The 17,954-nt window shown below is 35.0% G+C and overlaps 4 protein-coding genes across 5 annotated transcripts; 3 read left to right on the top strand and 1 right to left on the bottom strand.

The window, feature by feature from the left end:
* Positions 1-2,665: 2,665 nt before the first annotated feature.
* On the bottom strand, positions 2,666-5,714 carry LOC110722135. The gene is made up of 2 exons (XM_021901389.1): positions 5,193-5,714; positions 2,666-4,960 (listed from the first exon to the last, which is right to left on the bottom strand). Exon 2 carries the CDS (start codon positions 4,946-4,948, stop codon positions 3,017-3,019), a length of 1,932 nt encoding a protein of 643 aa, XP_021757081.1. The 5' UTR covers positions 4,949-4,960; positions 5,193-5,714; the 3' UTR covers positions 2,666-3,016.
* A 1,901-nt stretch (positions 5,715-7,615) lies between these two features.
* LOC110722176 lies at positions 7,616-8,077 on the top strand. Its single transcript, XM_021901442.1, has one exon. The coding sequence runs from the start codon at positions 7,616-7,618 to the stop codon at positions 8,075-8,077; it is 462 nt and encodes a 153-aa protein (XP_021757134.1).
* Positions 8,078-8,161: 84 nt separating this feature from the next.
* LOC110722175 lies at positions 8,162-8,692 on the top strand. Its single transcript, XM_021901441.1, has one exon. It carries the CDS (start codon positions 8,162-8,164, stop codon positions 8,690-8,692), a length of 531 nt encoding a protein of 176 aa, XP_021757133.1.
* A 4,189-nt stretch (positions 8,693-12,881) lies between these two features.
* On the top strand, positions 12,882-16,536 carry LOC110722134. 2 transcript variants are annotated; one of them, XM_021901388.1, is made up of 4 exons: positions 12,882-13,403; positions 13,962-15,549; positions 15,638-15,900; positions 16,061-16,229. In XM_021901388.1, the coding sequence occupies exons 2-4, from the start codon at positions 13,964-13,966 to the stop codon at positions 16,129-16,131; spliced, it is 1,920 nt and encodes a 639-aa protein (XP_021757080.1). In that variant the 5' UTR covers positions 12,882-13,403; positions 13,962-13,963; the 3' UTR covers positions 16,132-16,229. The 2 variants fall into 2 exon arrangements, with proteins under 2 accessions (XP_021757080.1, XP_021757079.1); XM_021901387.1 differs by having other exon boundaries at positions 15,638-16,536.
* Positions 16,537-17,954: the final 1,418 nt, after the last annotated feature.

Below are 17,954 nucleotides of genomic sequence, written 5' to 3'. Positions count from 1 at the left end.
CATCATCCTAGCGTGGAAGATCATGCGTAATAGGGTAGCGACTAGAGATAATTTGAGAAAGAGGGGTCTGGCAGTCCAGCAACACTGTGCTCTGTGTGGCAACGAAGATGAAACGACATGTCATCTATTTAGAGACTGTTCTATTACACAAAGAATCTGGAGGGCAAGTGCGTTGGGATTGAACACATCATCAAACCAGGGTGTTTCTTTGACTACGTGGATACAAAACCTACTCCAATATGCTAGGAAATGAGATGGAAGGGAGGAAAAGATTCAACAATACTTTTTAGCAGTCTTGTGGGCAATTTGGACTCATAGAAATGACGTTATTTTTAAAAATGTGAGTGTTAGCCCGTTGGCTATAATGGATCTGGTGCAGGTACACATTAAGAGATGGCTAGGCACAGAAAGAATAAGGGATAAGGAGTGGCAATTGCAGAGGAAAAGCAGCAACAATAGCTCAAAGATGCCGAAAGTGTTCCTCTTTGGGAAGGCCAGTACGCAACATACTCGATCAATTCTAGTGGATGCAGCTTGGAAGAAACAAAAGGAAAAGGACAGACCGGGATGGATAGCTGTTGTGGCTTGGACTGAAGACAATACAGGAGGACAACATGGGGGGTCGCCAGGAAAATCTTTGCTACGAGCCCTAGACAAGCTGAAGCTTATGCAGTATGGTGGGGGATAAAAGAGCAAGAGGCTAAGTGTAGGAATGTGATCATTAAAACTGACTGCGAGAGCGTAGTAAAGGCTCTTCACAGCCCAATGCAAGCTCCTGCGGACATCCAAAATATCACACAGGACATTCTACACTTGTGCAGAAACTTGGACCTGGTGGTGTGCATCAAAGTGCAAAGAGATATGGTCCAAGCAGCTCATATGTTAGCTACTGCTGAACGAAGAGCTTAGGGTCGTTCTCACTTTCTTCGTGCTTTCTGTAAGCTTAGTAACTCTTTGCCCATTTGCAAAAAATAATTAGCCAACTTGTACAAATTATTCATCTTCTTCTTATTTCTTCTCTATTCTAACTACTGACCATTAATAAACAAAATTATGCTTCAATATCACTTAACAACAATAATAAATCCAAAAATTCAATCCAAACAAAGATTATTTTACAAAAGTTGACAACTTCTTGTACAGTTGTACCTCGCTAGATTAAGGGTTTGTTCTTATTGACTGAACTGAACTGAATTGAGCTGAACTAAATTGAATATTTTATAAGAGAAAGAAATTAGGAGTTGAACTGAACTGAACTGAATTTCATTGAACTTAACTGAACTGAATTTCAACGTATGAGAACAGACCCTAATACAACTTCAACTAGTTATATGGTAAAAGATATAATAAAATCTCATATAATTATGTATGGAGTATTTTTTTTAACGAATTAAAATAATAAATACCATCAAAAGTTATAACTTAACAACTCATTTGAAACCAAGGATATACCATTTTAAAGTATGTACTTCGTATTTAATGGTAAAAAATACTCCCTTCGTCCCCGATTGATAGTCACTTTTGCTAAAAAAATCACGGGAATTAAGGAGAATTAAATAAAGTACATTGAAAAAGTAAATTTACATTGGGTATGTAAAAAAATAGAGAGAGAAAGTAATTATAGTACATTAGAAAGTAAAATTTACATGGAAAAGTTAAATTTGCACAAATATTTTTGCAAATGTTAGAGAATTTTGGTAAAAAAATAATATTAATGATACTTGAAAAAAAGCAAATGTGACTAACATTTTGAGTTACCAAAAATGGCAAAAGTGACTATCAATCAGGAACGAAGAGAGTATAATAAAATCTCATATAACTATGTATGGAGTATTTTTTTTTCTTAACAAATTAAATTTATAAATACCATCAAAAGTTAAAACTTAACAACTCATTTGAAACCAAGGACATAACATTTTAAAATACGACTCGTCTTGTGTGCGACCGGCCACACCGTTTGACCACTTAAAGTAACCCTTATAACATTGATCAGGTAACCCCTGTAATACCAATCAAGTAACCCCTATAACACTGACCGAGTAACTCTATAACAATGATGAAGTAACCCCCATTACACTAGCAAAGTAACCCCTATAGAACCCCTATAGTGACTGGCCACATCGTGTGGCCAACCACATATAAGACTTTGTATTTAAAATATGTACTTCGTATTTAATGCCTATATAACCCTAGCGTTACCCAAATAGTCAAACGTAAAACATGTTTTATATCTTAAACACGTAAATTTATTCCAAGTACAATAAGTACATGCAACTATAAAATTCTAACTACACTTAGGTCAAGCAAATAAGGTTAGGAAGCTAGAAGTTTCCTTGAACATTTTCCATATTAATTTCCTAACAAAAGGTTGTTGGCTTTACAACTTTACTCCATTGCTATGAAACACACTCAACCAATCATGTGAATCCCTCTGTAAGCTATTCCAGCATTTATTATTCACTCCTCTAACACATACCGCATTTATGATTTAGTGCCCTTTATCTCTAATTATTTGATTCTTCCAAAATTATTTTATTCTGGTGTTAATTAATCAACAAGATTAGCCAAACACGGTCTTACATTTGGCTTATAAATGGAGTACTGTATAATATTATAAAAATCATCAATAATAATGTAGTGCAAACTATTGTTAAACACATTGGAATTGACATAAACATGGTTGTCTCTCCAAATACGGAGTAATACAAATGATTTTGATACGTGTAATGTACAACCTACGTCCAGACTTGATTGTCACGTTAGTAGTTCAATGGCACTATCAACGTGACTATTAGTCTTTGACAGAGGGAGTACCCTGTGAATATTGACATATATAGCCTATATTTAGCTCAACCAAACAATTGGGTAACGAAAAAATTGACACATTATACAGATGCTCTATTGACCTTGTAATGAATTGAATTTCTTCTAGCTCAATATACTCTTATCTACTGGATCCTTCCGCCCACCAGGGTAGAATTTTGAACCGAAAATGAATTTTATGGTACAAAAACTGTCATCTTGCACAGATAGCATTCAGCAGAACTTGGCCGAGCATCAAATCAACAAAATATTGGTGCCCGATTTGTCCGTCTCTCCATTTCATTTTTGCTGGAAATCTTCCATAATGTACACCATCATTGCACCTATTGTCGAAATGCCATGCCCAAGTCATGTCGAAATCATCTACAACCCCAGTAATCAAACCGGCTGCCTTCAGTTTGTCCAGGAGGATGCCATTAAACACCTCCATTTTACTGGGATTGAATGAAAGTGTTCTAGCATATCCTCCTGTAGTGATTGTAGACCTGAAGATAAAATTCGATACTGCTAAACCCTTCTGCTTCACTCCTTCCATAATCTCTTTCCAGAATGAAGCTGCGTCTTCTGCCCCCTGAATAAATCTCCTAACATTATGCCAATGAATTCCGTCATGTAAACCTGAATTCAAAATGATAGTGTCAGGTACAGCAGATCCATTGAAGAAGCTCTTCACCAAATTCCGATATCCTTCATTTGCTAGTGAATTCAGGCCTTCATAGTTCTTGGTCATGTTCCAATGACCATTGAAGATGTTTGTAATTCTAACAGACTGTGACTTATTTTTCGGGTTTGTAAAAGTATTGTCAAAACGCCTAGATACTATATCTAGTTCCTGATATGGAACATGAAGATAGAAGAACAAAATGTTGCGAATTGTATCCACATGATTTGAATCGCCCCAAAAGAAAAGCCATCGATTGTCTAAGCAATGCCAGGCATCATCAGCAGAGAGTAATCTAAAGGAACAATGTGCAGAATAAACCCAACCATTACTCTCTAGCATCCCCAACGAGCCATTGCACCAGGGGTTAGTGCAAGGATAGTCAGATTCCAAACACCTATATCGCCCATCATTGCTTATTTCACAAGCATCATTTTTACCATGTCTTGTCCATCTCCCCGTCCAAACATCTCTATTGAAATCGGATTTTCTACACAAATGCAATTCAGGCAAGATAGCTTCAGATTCAGTAAACGTAACAGGAATATTTCGAAGCTGCTGATCATATCCAAATCGAGCAGTTGAGAACTTTAGTCCTTCAAAGTGCCGGAATAGTAGGATAATGGTGAGGTTATAAGTTCCAGGAAAATCAGGATGAACTTGAAGAGTAAATGAGTAAGTCCCATTGCCCCAATCCTTGATGGGTGCCCGCGATTTCCATGATTCACCCGACAAATCAATCTCAAAATAATCATCTCCAACACAATGAAGATTTCCCAACTCATCCAATGCCTGAAAAACAACCTCATGAGCATTCCCAGTTGACAACACAATTTCCTTCCCATCATCAAACCCAACAAACCTAATATCAACCGTTTTCGAATCCTTACAAGCCTCACCCCCTGGTGCCAACCACCTAGACAACAGATTTGAGCTATAATTCTGCTCAAACTCAACTGACACCCAATCCAAACCATGACTCAGGTTCCTTGTTTCGCCTTTCGGGTCAAATTCACCCGAAAATCGATCCAAATCCCCCTCTAATTGCCCCTCAGGCACACCAACACCATCAACATCATTATCACCACCATTTCTATAGTCTAATCCAGATGAAACATTGACAAAACTTTGACTTGAATTAACCAAAATCTCATCTGGGTTTTCTATTCTAGGCAATAAAACATCACTATCATTGAAAAAACTGACATGGGTAGCATTAAATTCATCATATAATGTAGAATTTTGAGAATTTTTAGAATTTGCAGATTTTGTACTATTATCAAGTAGTTTTTGAGAAAGAGTTTCTCTTGGATACCTCAGAAAATCAAACACAACAGATTGATCAATGCTCCAAACTAGCAACAATGCTAACAATGCTACAGAAACAAGAACCCCAACTCGGCGAGTTAGCCTGAGAATCGGCCACTGAGTTACCGAGTTAACCAACTTCTCCGGCATCATCATCTTCTAAAAAAACTGCAAATTATGGAAAACAACAACACAGTATAAAAGACTGAGCCAACAAACAGACAGCAGAAAACCAAAGTAGTGTGCCAATCAAAGCATTTTTTTTTTACCCAGAAATCTTTGGTTATAATTATTAATTAATACCCAGAAATTATTTAATGCTATATTTTCCTTAGAACATGGGTTTTTCTCGAAATTATAAATCATTCAACCTAACCAAAAAAAAAAAGCTTAAACTTACTTGCATACTACAACAATGGAGATTTGCAGTAATGTATAGTATTACTGATTATTCATACATGTGTAACAATGTAGAAATTTGCTATAAAAAAAACTGTAAGTAACAAAAAATAAATTGTAAGGATTTGAGTATAAAATCGAGGAAAAGGAAATTTTGGGGAAATCAAAAGGAAAAAAAAAAGTGATGTGTTTTTTTACTGGAAAATTTAAGAGGAGAGAGAAAGAAGTAATGATAAGAAGAGGATGGTGGTGGGGTGGTGGACTTAGGAATCCTAGAAATAAGGAATGAAAGAGAGTTGTAAAAGAGAAAAGGGTATAAAACTATAAACTAGAATAATAGACTTGTTTTATGATGAATTGGTTTTTGTAGTGATAATGTTATATTGTTAATAATCTATAGTTTGATTATGAAATTTCCTTTTTGGTTCTTAATTATTGTTTAATTTACTTCTGTCTATGTGTTGGCAGATTCAGAACTTGTTGTTAGATTTGTTTGATGTTTTCACATGACTTTAATGATTACTAGTTTTGTGCCCCGTGCGATACCCGATTTGTTTATGGAATTTTAAGATAAAATTACATTATAATTCAATTTAATTGATTAAAAATAGAATTCTAAATTAACTTTTTTTTTTTCTACAAAGTCTATCTATATTTATCCAACGTGGTACGACACTTGGCGTAAAGTTAAAATGCTATATGATGTTGTCTTGTGGCCTAATTATAAGTTTATTATTTGGTATTTTATCGAAAATAAAACTCTAAACTAAACATCTTATTCTAAAATTCTATCCTAATTTGATTGAAAAAATAATTTTTAACTAACTTTTTTTATCTTATGAATCTATTTAAATCTATCCAAGGTGGCGCGACACTTGGCGGAAAGTTAGAATGCCAAGTGTCATTATTTCATGACCTGGCTAAAAGTTTAGCTTTATATATTAGTTATATGATTAATCATACGGAGTGCTTATTAAAAAATGATTATCATTAAGCATATTAAGGTAAGATTAGACCGTTAAGAATAAGTATTAAATTTTAGTTTTTTTTTTTTTCGGTGTTCGATAATAAATTTTCATACCACGTGAAATTTTAACTAAGAGAATTTCTATAGAAAAAAGATCAATTTATGTACTTGAAAAGATTAGAGCTGTAGCTAATGAACCTGCATGATATTGTGTGTAGCAGCAATAAATTAATACTAGGCTTATATTATTGACAATTTAATAACTTGTCTAAACAATTAGATAGCATAAATTAGTAGTTCAATAGCTTATATTATTGACAATTTAATAACTTGTCTCAACAATTTGATAGCATATATTAGTAGTTTCATAGCTTATATCTATAGTTTAATAACTTATATTGAGATTTTGATAACTTATATCAATAATACTATTGTTTGTATCAGCAATTTAGTAGCTTAATCGACAATTTAATTGTTTATAATAACAATTTAATAACTTAAACTTATATCGATGGTGATTCAATTGCTTATCATCGACAGTTTTGTAGGTTAAATCGATAATGAAATAACTTATGTTAACAAATTAAATACATAAATTTTAATATCTGATGTCAACACTTCAATATCTTATAATTATAATTTAATATTTAAATTCAACACTTCAATAACTATCTCATATCAACTTTAGATTTTTGATATCTACCACAATTCCTACTGTACCGTTACATCGACCGCCTTACCTAAAGCACCACCACCTCCACCGTTGTCACCAAAACCACCAGTTTCTGAAACCAACAACCACCTCCATGACTCTTGTCGTAACCACGACCAGTCTACCTTTACCAAATATTATTAGAGAGGATTTAGATAGAGTTTTGAGTTTAAAAAGCTAGCTTTGAAAACCCTTTTATGATAATATCTAAATATGGATGACTATTATCCCATGTACAATCTAGAATATTCTAGAGTTGGGTATTTGGTCTTATCCATTGATGGAACCCTAGGAAATGTACATTATATATATCCCGTACTAGATAGAATATGAAATACAACGTAACAATCTTCCCTCATCTCTCTTTATTTTCTATTCCATATTTAACACGTTATCAGCACCATTGCTAGTCAACTGAGTAGGATTACCAAACATTTATCTAGAATCCATATTATTATTATCATGTAAGTATGATCGCATCCCATAACAATTATAATTTAACATTTATCTACTTTTGCATGCTTATTTATTGGAATATCAATATATATAACGAATACAGAGCATGATATATAATTTAAGGTTCCATTTTTATTTTTCTCCATGCTAACATTCTCCCCTTCTATTTCGTTCTTATTTATGCATGATTTGTATCAGGTTTATTTATGCATGATTATAACGTTTAATACATATTTTTGAATACTATTTATATATACTTATCTTTTAATATTATTTTGTATAGTGAAAAATGTCGAACCTTGCCAAACTCGAATTTGTGGCCCTTGATATTACCAGAAAGAATTATTTATCATGGGTGTTAGATGCTGAAATACACCTAGATGCTAAAGGGCTTGGTGAAACAATAAAAGAGGCTAATAAGGCAACACCTCAAGATAAGGCTAAAGCCATGATTTTTCTTCGCCATCACCTCCATGAAGGGCTCAAAAATGAATATTTAACTGTGAAAGACCCACAAATCCTTTGGAGTAATCTAAAGGAAAGGTATGACCACCAAAAAACAGTGATACTCCCTAGAGCTCGTTATGAATGGTTAAATTTGAGATTGCAAGATTTTAAATCTGTTAGTGAATATAACTCAGCTATGTTTAAAATAACTTCTCAATTGAAATTATGTGGAGAAAATATTACTGATGCAGAAATGCTTGAAAAGATATACTCCACTTTCCATGCTAATAATATTGTCCTGTAGACACAATATAGAGAAAAAGGTTTTAAAAAATATTCTGAATTAATATCCTGTCTTCTTGTGGCTGAGAAAAATAACGAGCTGTTAATGAAAAATCATGAATCACGTCCTACTGGCTCTACTCCATTCCCTGAAGTGAATGTGACAACCCATAACGGGAAAGAAACTAAAAACAGGGACCATTCCAGCAGTAGTGGTCGAGGTAGAGGTCGTGGTCGTGGCCAATGGCGTGGCCGGGGTCGTGGACGTGGATATGGTAGAGGTCGTGGAGGTCATTTCACAAACTCACATTCCCACCAGAAGTGGGAATGTAGGGATGAAAAAGAGAAAAGTGATAACAATATATGTTACCGTTGTGGAGGAAAAGGTCATTGGTCTCGGGTTTGTAGAACTCCAAAGCATCTTATTGAACTTTACCAAGAATCATTGAAGAAAGGAAAGAAAGTTGAGGCAAACCTTGTTCTTGAAAATGGTGAAGGTGATTTTGATTTTGGCAATGCCAATCAATTTGATGTTGGTGATTTCCTTACTTTCCCGAAAGGGAATAATTTTGATTTTGACAGTACAACTCATTTAGAAGTTGTCGATTTCTTCACTGCCCCAGAAGGGAATAATTAAAATTATATTGTATTATGTCAGTTTTAAGTATTAGACTTATGTTTGCTTATTCTAGTAATTTATTTAAGTTTATTTCTTTCGTTGTAATAAGGATTTTTGCTTTATAAATTTATGAACTATTTGAGTGTTTTTATTGATTTATTTGTTTTATCATCTTTATTTTTATGCTTAATATTTTGACATGTATTTTATTTCATGAAGAACATGGATATTACTCAAGTTCAATTTGCTATGAATGGTGAAGAATTATGTTTTGCTGACAGTGCAACTACACATACAATACTTAAAAATAAAAAACATTTCTCTCATTTGATGATGAAAAGGATTAATGTAAGTACCATATCGGGTAGTACAAATATCATTGAGGGCTCCGGAAGAGCCACTATAAAGTTGCCTTGGGGAACTGAAATTAAAATAATTGATGCTTTATACTCCCCATTGTCTCAAAGAAATTTATTAAGTTTTAAGGATATTCGCAATAATGGTTATCATATTGAGACAATCAATGAAGAAAATAACGAATTCCTTCAAATCACAAATATAACTCAAGGCTCAAAACATGTTTTGGAGAAACTACCTACATTCTCTAGTGGTTTGTACTACACAAAAATCAATGTTATTGAAGCTCATGCTATAGTAAACCAGAAGTTTACTAATGATTTTGTTGTTTGGCATGACCGGTTAGGCCATCCTGGTTCAATAATGATGCGAAAAATAATTACGAATTCATGTGGACATTCTTTGAAGAGCCAGCAAATTCTTCATAATAATTTTTCATGTGCTGCTTGCTCGGAAGGCAAGCTGATTATTCGCCCATCACCGACTAAAATTAATTTTGAATCAATTAGTTTTCTGGAACGTATACAAGGAGATATTTGTGGGCCCATACATCCCCCATGTGGACCATTTAGATATTTTATGGTTTTAATTGATGCATCAACTAGATGGTCACATGTGTCTTTGTTATCAACTCGTAACCTGGCGTTTGCGAGACTACTTGCCCAATTGATTAAGTTACGGGCACATTTTCCAGATACTCCCATTAAGACTATTCGGCTTGACAATGCTGGTAAATTTACATCTCAAGCTTTTAATGATTATTGCATGTCCATTGGGATAAATGTTGAACATCCTGTAGCACATGTTCATACACAAAACGGTCTAGCAGAGTCATTAATAAAACGTATTCAGTTAATTTCTAGACCATTGCTTATGAAATCCAATCTCCCAATTTCTGCTTGGGGACATGCTATATTACATGCAACAGCACTAATTCGCATTAGGCCAACAAGTTATCACAAGTTCTCCCCATTACAATTGGTTTATGGTCAGGAACCAAATATTTCCCATCTAAGAATTTTTGGATGTGCGGTTTATGTTCCAATAGCTCCACCACAACGCACTAAGATGGGTCCTCAAAGGAGAAAGGGGATATATGTTGGGTTTGAATCCCCGTCAATAATTTAATATCTTGAGCCTACAACAGGGGATTTATTTACGGCTCGTTTTGCAGATTGTCATTTTAACGAGTCACTTTTCCCAACATTAGGGGGAGAAAAGAGAGAGCTGGAAAATGAAATTAAATGGAATGAATTATCATTATCCTATCTTGATCCTCGAACTAAACAATGTGAACTGGAAGTTCAAAAGATAATTCATTTACAAAGTTTAGAGAATCAATTGCCAGACTCGTTTGCTGACCCAAAAAGAGTGACCAAGTCGCATATTCCAGCTGTTAATGCTCCATTTAAAATAGATGTCCCGGAAGGACAAAATAAAATTGCTAATGAGTCTAAACCACGCCACAAATGTGGAAGACCAATAGGTTCCAAAGATAAGAATCCTCGGAAAAGAAAAGGAGCATTGATTGATGATGGTCAAATTGAAGAAACAATTTCCGAAGGATCTCCAGAAGAGACTTTAGACATGATACAAGAAGAAATTCAGGTACCTGATAATGAAGAAATTTCAATAAATTATATCATGTCTGGAATTACATGGAACCGAAATCAAATCGACGTCGATGATGTTTTTGTATGCAATGTAGCATTAGATGTTATGGATAATAATGAGGATCATGAACCAAAATCTATTGAAGAATGTAGACAAAGAAATGATTGGCCAAAATGGAAAGAAGCAATTGAAGCAGAATTAAAATCTCTTGGAAAAAGAGAAGTATTCGGACCAGTAGTCCGTACACCTGAAGGTGTAAAGCCAGTGGGATATAAATGGGTCTTTGTGCGAAAGAAAAATGAAAAGGGTGAAGTTGTAAGATATAAGGCACGCTTAGTTGCACAAGGATTCTCACAAAGACCTGGTATTGATTATGAGGAGACATATTCTCCTGTGGTGGATGCAACTACTTTTAGATTTTTGATTAGTCTGGCAATAAGAGAAGGACTTGAATTACGTTTGATGGATGTAGTCACAACTTATTTATATGGCCCACTGGATAATGACATTTACATGAAGCTCCCAGAAGGATTCAAGCTGCCGGAAGCAGCAAAATCTAGTTCTCGAGAACATTTCTGTATTAAATTGAACAAATCTCTTTATGGATTGAAACAATCTGGGCGTATATGGTATAACCGCCTAAGTGAGTATTTGTTGAAAGAAGGTTATAAGAATGATCCTATCATCCCATGTATTTTTATAAAGAAATTTGGATCAGGATTTGTTATAATTGCAGTGTATGTTGATGATTTGAATATCATTGGAACTCCTGAAGAGATTTCAGTGACTGACAATTATTTAAAGAAATAGTTCGAAATGAAAGATCTAGGAAAGACAAAATTCTGCTTGGGGTTACAAATAGAGCACCTAGAGAATGGAATCCTTGTGCATCAATCAACATACATAGAAAAGGTTCTTAAAAGATTTTCTTTGGATACAGCACATCCATTGAGCAGCCCTATGGTTGTAAGATCACTTGAAGTAGAGAAAGATCCATTCCGACCTCGAGAAAATGATGAAGAAATTCTTGGTCCTGAAGTACCGTATCTTAGTGCAATTGGAGCACTAATGTACCTTGCAAGTCATACACGACCTGATATATCATTTTCAGTTAATTTATTAGCAAGGTTTAGTTCATGTCCAACCCGAAGGCATTGGAATGGGATTAAACATTTACTTCGGTACCTTCAAGGTACGAAGGATATGGGTTTATTTTTCCCAAAGTTGTCCAAAGAAAATTTGATTGGTTTTGCAGATGCAGGTTATTTATCTGATCCTCATAATGGTCGGTCACAAACTGGATATGTGTTCACATATGGTGGTACTGCCATTTCTTGGCGTTCCATGAAACAAACCATTGCAGCTACTTCTTCCAATCATTCTGAGATTTTAGCAATTCACGAGGCTAGTCGTGAATGTGTATGGTTAAGGTCGGTAGTTCAACATATAAAAGAAGTTTGTGGTTTATCATCTGGGAAAGAGGCACCAACAACTTTATATGAGGATAACGCTGCTTGTATTGCTCAACTTAAGGAAGGATACATCAAAGGCGACAGAACAAAGCACATCTTACCCAAATTTTTCTTCACTCATGATCTTCAGAAGAATGGAGATATAAATGTATTGCAGATTCGTTCAAGTGAGAATTTAGCAGACTTATTTACTAAGGCTCTTCCGACAGCAACATTCAAAAAGTTAGCTTACGGCATTGGATTGCGTCGTCTTAAAGATCTCAAGTGATGTAGTCATGAGGGGGAGTTAATGCGCGCTGCACTTTTTTTTCCTTAACCATGGTTTTTTCCCACTAGGTTTTCCTGGTAAGGTTTTTAACGAGGCAGCATCTTATGCGCATTATAGTGTATTATTTTGTACAGGTTTTGTAGTAAATGTTAGTTATTGTTTTATTCAATATATAGTCATCCAAGGGGGAGTGTTATGATAATATCTAAATATGGATGACTATTATCCCATGTACAATCTAGAATATTCTAGAGTTGGGTATTTGGTTTTATCCATTGATGGAACCCTAGGAAATGTACATTATATATATCCCGTACTAGATGGAATATGAAATACAACGTAACAATCTTCCCTCATCTCTCTTTATTTTCTATTCCATATTTAACAAACCCTAGTAATTGGGGTGTTTTTGTGAGAAAACTTTGTATTAGTTGTGGATAATATATGGCTCTTCTACCTTAAATTTGATCAAAATCGATTCATTACCTGTGAAGCACGGACACGCCACCTAGCTGAGGTGTCCGTGTCGACACGCGTGTCCGACACCGACACGGGTGGGACACGGTGCGATACGTGTCCGACACTTCAAAATCCGTGTCCCTTTTTTTTTAAAAAAAAATACGTCATGGACACAGACCGTGTCTCCCTATGACACGGCCCGTTTTATTTTGGACACGCCCTTTTGTTATTCCAGCCCAACTCCCTCAGTTTCTTTTTTCTCAAACCCTACTGCTTTCAATCTTCCTCTTCACGAGTTCATTCTACCTCAACCTTCTCAAACCCAAATCGCCGCCGACTGAAGTCGCCTGACCGTCGCCCACCGTCCACCGTCACAGCGTCAGTCGTCGGCTCGTCGCTCGTCGCAAGTCCTCACTCCTCAGTCATCACGAAACCTGGCCACTTTAATACTCTATTCCTTCAATCCTTTGTCGACTCGCCGTCAGCCCGTCACTCGTCGCTCGTCGCCGCCGTCCAGGCGTCACTCTCGTCGGTGCTCTCAGCCTTCTCACTTTCTCAGGTATTCCTCTCAATCTCTCATTCTCGTTTTAAATTTTTAATTTTATTTCATTCCTTCACGATTTGCTTAAATTGGCTAATTTCAGTAATTTGTATCATGGTTTTGTGGTTCAATTACTTCAATATTATGTTCTAGATTAAGGGATATGTAGTGTTTTATCTTTTTGGATAACTTTATGGTTTTCGTTTTTGTTATTTGTTTACCCCTTTTGAGTTTTGACCATTTTTGGGTTTAAAAACTTGCTTTCAGTTAGTCTAAACTTTTGTGCATTTTTGTGATTTTTGTGATCATTTAGTCTAAACTTTATGCTTGCCCTTCAACTGCTGCATTAGTGCATTGATATATATGTTGTGTATGTTAGTGCCCATTGTTTTGGAGAAATAATATGCATGTGGATACTGTATATATAAATGAAACAGTACTCTATATTTCTAACATTTACACTATAAACTTATACATATAACACATGTGCATTGTGTAATTTGATTGTGTTGTTTGAGCTAAACTATAAATGTTTGATTTGCTGAAAATGTATTGTTGTCTTGTTGAAATTGTTAGGAATGTCTTCTAGTGGTTCTAGTGCCTCTGCTTCGTGCAATGTTAGTGGTAGTAGTAATTCATCTGAGTCTAAGGACCCCTACCCTTTGTGGAAGTTTGTTGTTAAGGGTGATAAAATATCGGGTGGTGGAGGAAATTATAATTGGAAATGTAACTTTTGCGGCGAAGTTAAAAATGGTTCATACACTAGAGTGAAAGCTCATTTGCTAGGTGAACAAGGGAAAGGGATTCAAACTTGTAATAAAGTGAAAATTGATGACCTTGCTAAACTAAGATCGCTTCATCGTGAATCCGAGGATTATAAAAAATCTTTGTTACCAAAAGTTCCACCTTTTTCAAATGAACCCATATCTTCTCACACATCAACTGAAGCTACATCAATGAGACTAGGTTCATTTGATAATGTAAAGAAGAGGAAATCAAAAAATACAATTTCTGATGCTTTTAATGTGAAATCTCGTGACCACTTGGATTCTGAAATTGCTAGAATGTTTTACACAGGGGGGTTGCCTTTTAATCTTGCTAGAAACCCTTACTATGTTAGTTCATATACAATGGCTGCCAATTCTAATCTCTCTGGTTATAAGCCTCCCGGATACAACAAACTTAGAACAACTTTGCTTTGTAAAGAGACAGAAAATGTGGATAGGTTATTACAACCTATGAAAGCCACATGGAAAACAAAAGGTGTTAGCATTGTTAGTGATGGGTGGAGTGATCCACAAAGAAGGCCTTTGATTAACATTATGATTGCTTCTGAAACGGGTCCTATGTTTATGAAAGCTATTGATTGCTCGGGTGAGATTAAGGACAAAGATTTCATTGCTACCTTACTAAGTGAGGTGATTGATGAAATTGGAGATCAAAATGTTGTTCAAATAATCACAGATAATGCAAGTAATTGTAAGGCTGCAGGGGAATTGGTTGAGGGTAGGTATCCTCATATATATTGGACACCATGTGTTGTTCATACACTTAATCTTGCAATGAAAAGCATCTGTGCAGCTAAGAATGTGTTGAATAATGTTGAAGTATATGATGAATGTCATTGGATAACGGAAGTTCATGCAGATGCCTTGTTCATTAAAAATTACATAATGAATCATTCGATGAGGCTTTCAATGTTCAATAAGTTTTCGCCATTAAAACTACTTTGCATTGCCGACACTCGTTTTGCTTCAATTGTGTGCATGCTTAAAAGGTTGAAACTCCTTAAAACATCACTTCAATCAATGGTTATTAGTGAGAATTGGTCCTTATACAAGGATGATCGACGCGGGCAAGCCTCACATGTAAGGGAAAAGATTTTGGATGAAATATGGTGGGAAAAAGTTGATTACATTCTTGATTTTACACGCCCAATCTATGAGATGATTAGGGTTTGTGACACCGACAAATCTTCCTTGCATTTGGTTTATGAAAGATGGGACATTATGGTTCAAAAGGTGAAAGATGCCATCTACAAGAAAGAGGGTAAACTAGATTATGAACAATCTACCTTCTTTAATGTAGTTAAAGGGATTCTTAGTAGTCGTTGGAGTAAGGGTAGTACTCCACTTCATTCATTAGCACATTCTTTGAATCCAAGGTAAGTTTTACTTATTTAATTCATATTTATTTATTTTTCCTTGTTTTTTATTTAATTTCTTATGGCTATTCTTATTTTGTTGTTAAAGATTTTACACGGAAGAATGGCTTAATGAGGTCCCGGGACGAGTTGCTCCAAATGCCGACAATGAAATTTCCACACAAAGATTACAATGCTTTCGAAGGCTTTTCCAAAGTCCCGATGAAAGATTCAAGATCAACACGGAATTTGCAATATTCTCACAAAAATCAGAGGGGATCTTTCTCAACATTGATTGCATGCATGATATGGCTTTGATGGATGCTAAAAATTGGTGGGCAACTTATGGTTCCCAAGTGCCTATGCTTCAAGGTTTGGCTTATAAGCTATTAGGTCAACCTTCTTCCTCTTCTTGTAGTGAAAGGAATTGGAGCACCTATAAGTTTATTCATTCTTGCACTAGAAATAAGCTTACTCCTAAACGTGCTCAAGACTTGGTATACATTCATAACAACCTTCGATTACTTTCTAGGAGAAGTGAAGAATACACTAAGGGGAGATCTAAGTTGTGGGATGTGGGTGGAGATGAGCATGACAACCTAGGAGAGGTTGGTATTCTAGAGATGGCCGAGCTCTCACTTGATGAACCCGAGATGGAGAATATGATTTTTGATGATGTACTTGGTGATGGTGAAGAATGAAACTATTAGTACTTTTGTTTATTTTATTTATGATTTGTAAAACTATTATTAAGACATGTATTTGGTTTGATGGTTTCTTGATATGTATGAGACTACGTTCGTACACTTTGTTTATTTACTTGTTTTAACAAAATTGTGTGTTTTGAGGCTAATTATTTAGTGTTTTATTGAATAGGTTGTCAAATTCTCGTTTTTTTGATATATTATATGCCTTGTTATATGCCGTACCCGTGTCCCCTATTTCAGGATTGCCGTTTTCCCGTGTCCGTATCGTGTCCGTGTCCGTGTCCGTGTCGGTATCCGTGCAACATAGTTCATTACCCATTATTAACAAACTAATACGGAGTAATAAATTATGCATAAATTCTTATTAGTCATTTTGTACAATGAAGTAGCTTCAACTAAAAACTAATTTTCAAGCCTTTTACATAACAAACAATAAATGCAAGAAGCTAGTCAAACAAGTTATATAATCAGTTAATTTAACCAGCTTCTACGTATGTAACATCGATATAATATTCCTTTGTTTTGAGTGAATGTCACTCTTACCGATGCACAATTCAACCATTAGTGTCTTTAATAGTATATGTGTAAATATCTTGAAAACTTGACAGTTGAATATATATACATTAATACTCCCTCCATCCTCGAAAGAACGACCCATCTGGCCTAATTTTAGTCCCAAAAAGAATGACCCATTAGCATTAAAATACCCACCAATTTGCAACAATATTTATGCAAAATTAGCTTTTCCATATAAAATTTTATTTTTTCATATACTTTTATTACTCTTTCTCTCTACTTTTTTGTGAACCTCATGTAAATTTATCTTTCCAATATACGTTTACTTATTTTTATTTAACTTTATTAATACCCGCGAAATCAACCCAAAAGGATCGTTCTTTCGAGGACGGAAGGAGTATTAGAGGTGATCAAAATAGACCAAGGCCATCCCGATTTTTGGCACGCCATGGACATTAAAAGTCAGCTCGGGCTATGGACATGCATTTTAAGCATTTTTTAGTCAATTGTTTTGGTCCGTCCCGAAAGTCTGTTAAACTCGGTCTATATTTACAATTTTTGGACAAATATTTTTGGCTCGAACCTTAGCTTGACCGACTTCGTGGCCGATTTTTTAATCCGCTAGCTAGGCCTGTACAGAACTATCCGAAAATCCGATAATTCGATCCGCAACCGATCCGAATTTTTGGATATTCGATCCGAGTTTTCATTTCGGATCGGATATCCGATCCGAAAAAGCGGATATCGGATGCGGATTTGGATATTAATTTTCAAAATTTCGGATATCCGATATCCGAAATATAAACCTAAAATAATATAATTTTTAAATTGTTCATATAAAACTAACCCTGTATTATTAACTTATTGTAATATTCTTAATATATTTGATGATAATATTAATTGCAAAAGGACTACTATTTTTGTTAAAATATTTTGTACAATTTAGCGATAAAAAAACGGTAAAATTAGTGAAATTTAGAAAGTAATCATAACAATTTTACTTAATATTGGATAATGGATATCCGAAGCATCCGATCCGAAAATTTTGGATATCCGAATATCGGATTTGGATATCAATTTTTGATATCCGAGTCTTCGGATATCCGATCCGTGAACAGGTTTACCGCTAGCCCTACCCGAACTCGGCCTGAACCCCCTTTGATCACCTCGATCTAATTGATATAAATTACATGAAAGTGTTGT

The sequence above is a fragment of the Chenopodium quinoa genome, unplaced genomic scaffold (assembly GCF_001683475.1).
Source record: "Chenopodium quinoa cultivar QQ74 unplaced genomic scaffold, ASM168347v1, whole genome shotgun sequence".
Taxonomy (NCBI): Eukaryota; Viridiplantae; Streptophyta; class Magnoliopsida; order Caryophyllales; family Amaranthaceae; genus Chenopodium; species Chenopodium quinoa.
Note: the sequence above shows the minus strand (reverse complement) of the source record. Positions and strands in the feature narration are given on the sequence as shown.

What these genes read in the sequence shown, in the direction of transcription:
- LOC110722135 (XM_021901389.1), bottom strand. Translation starts at nt 4,948, where the DNA reads ATGATGATGCCGGAGAAGTTGGTTAACTCGGTAACTCAGTGGCCGATT.
- LOC110722176 (XM_021901442.1), top strand. Translation starts at nt 7,616, where the DNA reads ATGTCGAACCTTGCCAAACTCGAATTTGTGGCCCTTGATATTACCAGA.
- LOC110722175 (XM_021901441.1), top strand. Translation starts at nt 8,162, where the DNA reads ATGAAAAATCATGAATCACGTCCTACTGGCTCTACTCCATTCCCTGAA.
- LOC110722134 (XM_021901387.1), top strand. Translation starts at nt 13,964, where the DNA reads ATGTCTTCTAGTGGTTCTAGTGCCTCTGCTTCGTGCAATGTTAGTGGT. An exon ending in GCACATTCTTTGAATCCAAG is followed by an intron (nt 15,550 to 15,637) that starts GTAAGTTTTACT and finishes TTGTTGTTAAAG; the next exon opens with ATTTTACACGGAAGAATGGC.